Genomic DNA, 5,000 nt, shown 5'->3' on the forward strand with positions numbered 1-5,000 from the left:
GATTGTGGTGGTGGATCAGTTGCAAGTACAAGTAGTGTATATGATCCTGACATGTTGGATTTTAGTGGAACAAGTCAAGTAACTACTATTGTGAATGATGACTCAAGTGATGAATATAAAGACCCTGTACCCATTAAGACAGGTACATCAAAGAGAACAGTTATGCAACACTGTATATAAAAACTACTTATGTAACACTAAATCTTACAACTGTAGCTACCTTATAAAAAAACAATTCAAGAAAAGAAAGTGTGCTGTATCTGCACTGTGGTTACTTTTGCACAACTCTTTTCACCAGGGAATGTTTGATGTTCAGCTGAAATTTCCTGCAAGACATAACCTATAAATGTCTTTGGATAAAGTAAAAATTATACACAACCATATTTGTGCCTCCCCAGGCAAAAAAAAATCAGTGTGATGACTATGGTTGCAATGGGCTAATTAATTTGTAGAAATTGTCTCCTTTTCGTTTTTTAATGTTTTCGTGAGTGGGCGGACATAAAATATAATTTCCCTCAATAAACAAGAGTAAAAATGTGTTTTTAACTGCAGATGATGTTTAGTCGTAATCATGCGTTAAATATCTTACATCTTAAGGATGCCAGAAAAAGAGTGCAGTCAGTCCCACTGCCCTTGCAGATTTACAAGGAATTTTCCCAGTTAAATCAAGCTCTGCCCTACAGTCAGCTCTAGACATAGGTGGTAGTCTTGAACAAGCAATAGATCTACTTTTGGAAACAGGTCAGTATTAGAAATTCACAACACCTTGTTGTATGGTGAAAGCTTATTAAAATGTTATTCCTGGAAGAGGTTTAAGTTGAACTGCAAATAAGCAATCTAAGGCTGGCAACTTCTCATCCCCATTGCAACGCTAACACTATTAACCACCTTTGTATAGCATGTTTGATTTATTTATCCAGAGAACATACACTAACCATATCTTTATAGTCTTTGCTACCCCGATTCGTTGGTAGATCTCTATACTGTCAATTTTAGGCTCAGTGCTTGTAGCATTCAAACTTCATTGATTTTTGTCCCTTGAATGCAGCCTCTTCAGCTGTTGCATAACATGCAACATACACATTTCACCTAGATTTAAAAGTAATGATCCTAATTCCTATGCATGCAATCAAATTATAGATGATTGTATAGTGCTGAGTATCACAAAATTAATATGAATAGCTTCATTTCCTGTTTGGGTCAATAATGTTTTGTCATACCGTGATCAATTTAAAGGTTCAAATGCTGGTGACAGGGATGGTAGCTCTACTGAAACTGGTAAGCCCAAACCTCAGGTACCTTCAAACTTGCGAAAGTTAATGATAATAGAGGAATAGAGAACTTGGATAATAGACTCACAACAATAACATGACTGTCTTATTTTGTTCCAAGTCAATATAATAAATATTATTCAGATGAGGAAGAAGACATAGTTCACTTATGCCATGAGTTATCTTGAATGGCACATACATTGTGGGTGCTTATTGAAAGGAGGCACTCGTGCCAATCAGGGCCATTATTTGAAAAAACCAACAACAACCAAAATCAAGGGGGAGCATTTATTAGAAGTAGTGTATTTATTGGAAGTGGACCCATTACAGTATACAATGTTCATTCAATACACTAATATATATTGAAAGTATTGTACCATTGTCTCTTTCATAGGCATGCCATCTGTTTGCACACAACCACGCACGGCTGTGGAAATTATGCAATCCTACAGATGCCAGACAGAGCAAGGAACAGCATATATTGATGTTAACAGAATGCAGCTGTCTATGCTCCGCCAGATAATGACAATTTACAAGAACCCTCAATTGAACTTGAAGAAACATGTAAATGTTAACTTCCATGGAGAGCAAGGTGCTGACTTGGGAGGCCCCAGTAAAGAATTCTTTCACAGTGCTATTAGTTCCTTGAGTAAAGTTGATCCCGTATTCAATATGCAGTTGTTTGGCGGTCAGGATGGACATCTTATCCCCTTCTATGGAGTAGATGCTGTTTCTTCAGGGTGTTTTCAAGTAGCAGGGAAACTTGTGGCTCATAGTTTGAAGAATGATGGCCCTGGATTTGTAGGCCTATCTCCTGCTGTAGTTAAATACCTTAACACTGGTTCCTTAGAGGAGGCAGCAGTCTTTGTTACAATGGATGATCTAACAGACCTTGAGCTGAAGGGACTTCTGCAAGAAAAGGTCGGATTGGTTACAATAAATGTTGAGTTGTTACAATGCTTAAGCCGGGTTAGTGGTGGTTCCATGCCACTGGATGCAGTCCAACACCTGAGTGACCTTATGAATCTTTACTGACACACTTTTCATGTAGCAAGTCACTTGTAAAATCATCACACAATTTAAAATATCCCTTGCCTAAGTTTCTTGAGATGTGGCCATGTGTGACCTTCCCTTTTCTCATACCAGCCTATTACAATGAATAGGAAAATAATTTGCTTACAATCAATTTCCTTTAGGGCTGCATAAACAAATTACCCATTTCAAAATATATCAAGCCATACGTGTATATAGCCTGACTGTACTTGTATTGTTACTAAGCATAATGAACATTACTTCATAATGTCCTCTAGATCTTACAAAAAAAGAACATCGATGAGGTAGATGGTGAAGCGAAAGACAAGGTTGAGGAGTTGCTCGTCCGACACGGCTTGACAGATGCAGTACCCCTGAGTGATCTTAACAAAGACAAGGCTATGAATGATCTGCTAGTTGCAGAAGTCTTGGTTACAAGAACTGTTGCCCTTGACTCGTTCTTCCACGGGCTTAATTCACTTGGATTAGGTGATTTGCTTCGCAAGCATCCATCCATAACTGAATTTGTTTTTCCCTCTATTGAAGAAGCTTCAGTTGACATGGACATACTGAAAAGCAAGTTACTTCAAGCAAATCCCATCCAAGAAATTGTTGGTGAAGCCCAGGCACAGTCTTGGGAATGGTTTCTTGAATATGTCAACAACAGTAGCTCTGATGTAGGTGAGTGCTGTGCATACACTATTCTATTCCCAAGTGAGGGTAACATTGTTTAATTCTTTTGTTATAGTTGTAGTAAAAGTTTCGAGACTGAATTCTAACCGCAGATGCAGACAGATGCTAGATAGTAGAATGTGAACATGAGAAATTGTGAAAACAAGTGGTTGGAAACAAGAACAAGGATATCAAATGACCTGATGCACATGGAAGCAATAAAACCTGATCATGTCTGTCTTTGAAATACATGCGGATACATGTACATGTACATCTTCTTGCCATATAAAAGGCAGTTTGCTTAAAAAAATCCCTGGAAGTTTATGCAAGTACAATATGGCATTTGTAAATAGACGAAGAAAAATAGAAATGGCCCACTAGTTATGCCCTTGACATTTTGTGAAAAGTCATTTGTGTGCAGAAATATCAATTGAAGTCAACATTCACAATATCTCCAAGGATAAGGTTGAAAATACAGTACATGGAAGCAATTACCCACCCATTATATTTCAGCCCAAAGTCAATGCTACCTTTCCTAATATTTCTCATGTGCTTCATTTTTGGGGTTTGACCTTGCAGATGACAACACTGGATACCCACTGAGTAACTCACTCGTGATGTTCATTACTGGGACAACAGTGCTTGACCCACAGGAGAACTTGGAAGTTACTTTTCAGACAGATACCACAAAGAAACTTCTTGAGGCAGACAGTTGTTTTCGAAAGTTGATACTACCAATCTCACATGGTTGCTATGAGGAGTTCAAGGCAGCTTGCAATCTTTCTTTATTATCAGGAGCTGTAGGATATGGTAGATTCTGAAAAGATTCCTATTGTCATACCTAATTACTTTCCGTTGTATTTTTCTCAAGAGCACTATTCATACCTTAAGGAGAATAATTATGTTGTGTTCAAAGTGAGGAGTTGCACTGAATGTTTACTTCTTGCATTGTTTTTTTAAGTCCAAATTGTTGACAGTTGAAAAAAAAAACTACGACTTCATGTTTTAGATGAACCACTTCATGTTTGAAGTCCACCGAGGAGAGTGGGCATATCTGGAAGTACAGTGTATGGTCCAAGTCTTAATGACTGTATTTTATTGGTGAAAACCATTGTGTTGTAGATATAGATCATGGAGATGAAGTTAAAGTTGATGTCAAGTTAAGTAACAATTTTGTCGTTTTCAGTCCAAGGAGTTATCATTATAGCAGTTTACTCTTTCCCTGTGAATTAAAAGCTTGACTGTTGTAGTCCTCTTCCTATGACTGTTTTCACTACACATTTACTTATCAAAACAGTATTCGGTTAGCTTTAACTATTCAAATTACACGTAACAAACTGTACACACTTTCTCTCTTTACTAACCAATCAGCATTTCTGTGGGTGGATTTACATTTATGACCCGTTATATTGTTTGTCACTCCGAAGGCTGTTATTGGGAGTATTGCGTTTACATTCCTTGTACTAAGTCAGTGAGTGCAGAAAGTTGCGTGCCTGAATATATAAATCAATGCCATGACAATCACTGTCACTTAATGGGTCAACCACTAAACTTAGTTGCTGCTGTTGCTCCTCCCTAATATTGACTTGAATGTTTGGAATTTCCACTAGCTTAACATCATCGCAGGTAGAAGATTCACTGGAAATGGGCCCATCCCAGTCAATACCATATGAGGAAAATTCTTCCTGTTGAAATATTAAAGAGACAAAAACTTGTTTAAAAATACTGTTTCCATCACAAATTGCATATCTCAAGTTTATGAAGAGACTGTACTTGTTGTATATATAATAATATGAAATCATTTTTTGTTACATACATGTACTTGCCTCATCTAGTTGACAAAACATTTCCCTGGCTACTTCCAAACATGAACCACGCAATTGTAGCATCCCACTAACAAACTGCTGGAGAGGAGAAAGGCTTCTTGCAGTTCTCATGCTATGATTGTTCCAACCTCCTTGCCAAATGTCAAGGTGACGATTAATACGGGGTAAAAAAACTGTGTGAAGAGCAAGCAGGTCAACC

At 37.6% G+C, this 5,000-nt stretch overlaps 3 protein-coding genes across 6 annotated transcripts in view; 2 read left to right on the forward strand and 1 right to left on the reverse strand.

Annotated features, from left to right (window-relative positions):
* LOC138021835 (G2/M phase-specific E3 ubiquitin-protein ligase-like) overlaps positions 1-4,224 on the forward strand; it is a 4,487-nt gene extending 263 nt beyond the window's left edge. The window contains exons 1-6 of the mRNA XM_068868855.1: positions 1-142; positions 598-741; positions 1,237-1,278; positions 1,666-2,192; positions 2,582-2,984; positions 3,555-4,224. The exon at positions 1-142 is cut by the window's left edge and continues 263 nt beyond it. Coding sequence (XP_068724956.1) covers positions 1-142; positions 598-741; positions 1,237-1,278; positions 1,666-2,192; positions 2,582-2,984; positions 3,555-3,796 — 1,500 coding nt within the window. The 3' untranslated portion in view covers positions 3,797-4,224. The remainder of the gene's footprint in view (positions 143-597; positions 742-1,236; positions 1,279-1,665; positions 2,193-2,581; positions 2,985-3,554) is intronic.
* Positions 1-5,000, forward strand: part of LOC138021839 (uncharacterized) — a 380,926-nt gene that overhangs the window by 254,820 nt on the left and 121,106 nt on the right. The window lies entirely within an intron of this gene.
* LOC138021841 (uncharacterized) overlaps positions 1,546-5,000 on the reverse strand; it is a 5,203-nt gene continuing 1,748 nt past the window's right edge. The window contains exons 2-4 of one of the 4 annotated variants that reach the window (XR_011126461.1): positions 4,802-5,000; positions 4,340-4,660; positions 2,044-2,180 (exon numbers count right to left, since the gene is read on the reverse strand). The exon at positions 4,802-5,000 is cut by the window's right edge and continues 357 nt beyond it. Coding sequence is in view for 3 of the 4 variants with exons in the window: in XM_068868862.1 (XP_068724963.1) it covers positions 4,439-4,660; positions 4,802-5,000 (421 nt within the window). In the remaining variant the exon portion in view is untranslated. Of the gene's footprint in view, positions 2,181-3,736; positions 4,661-4,801 lie in introns of those variants that run through there. The other 3 variants (XM_068868863.1, XM_068868864.1, XM_068868862.1) reach the window with 3 other exon arrangements.

The sequence above is a fragment of the Montipora capricornis genome, chromosome 10, assembly GCF_036669925.1.
Source record: "Montipora capricornis isolate CH-2021 chromosome 10, ASM3666992v2, whole genome shotgun sequence".
NCBI lineage: Eukaryota > Metazoa > Cnidaria > Anthozoa > Scleractinia > Acroporidae > Montipora > Montipora capricornis.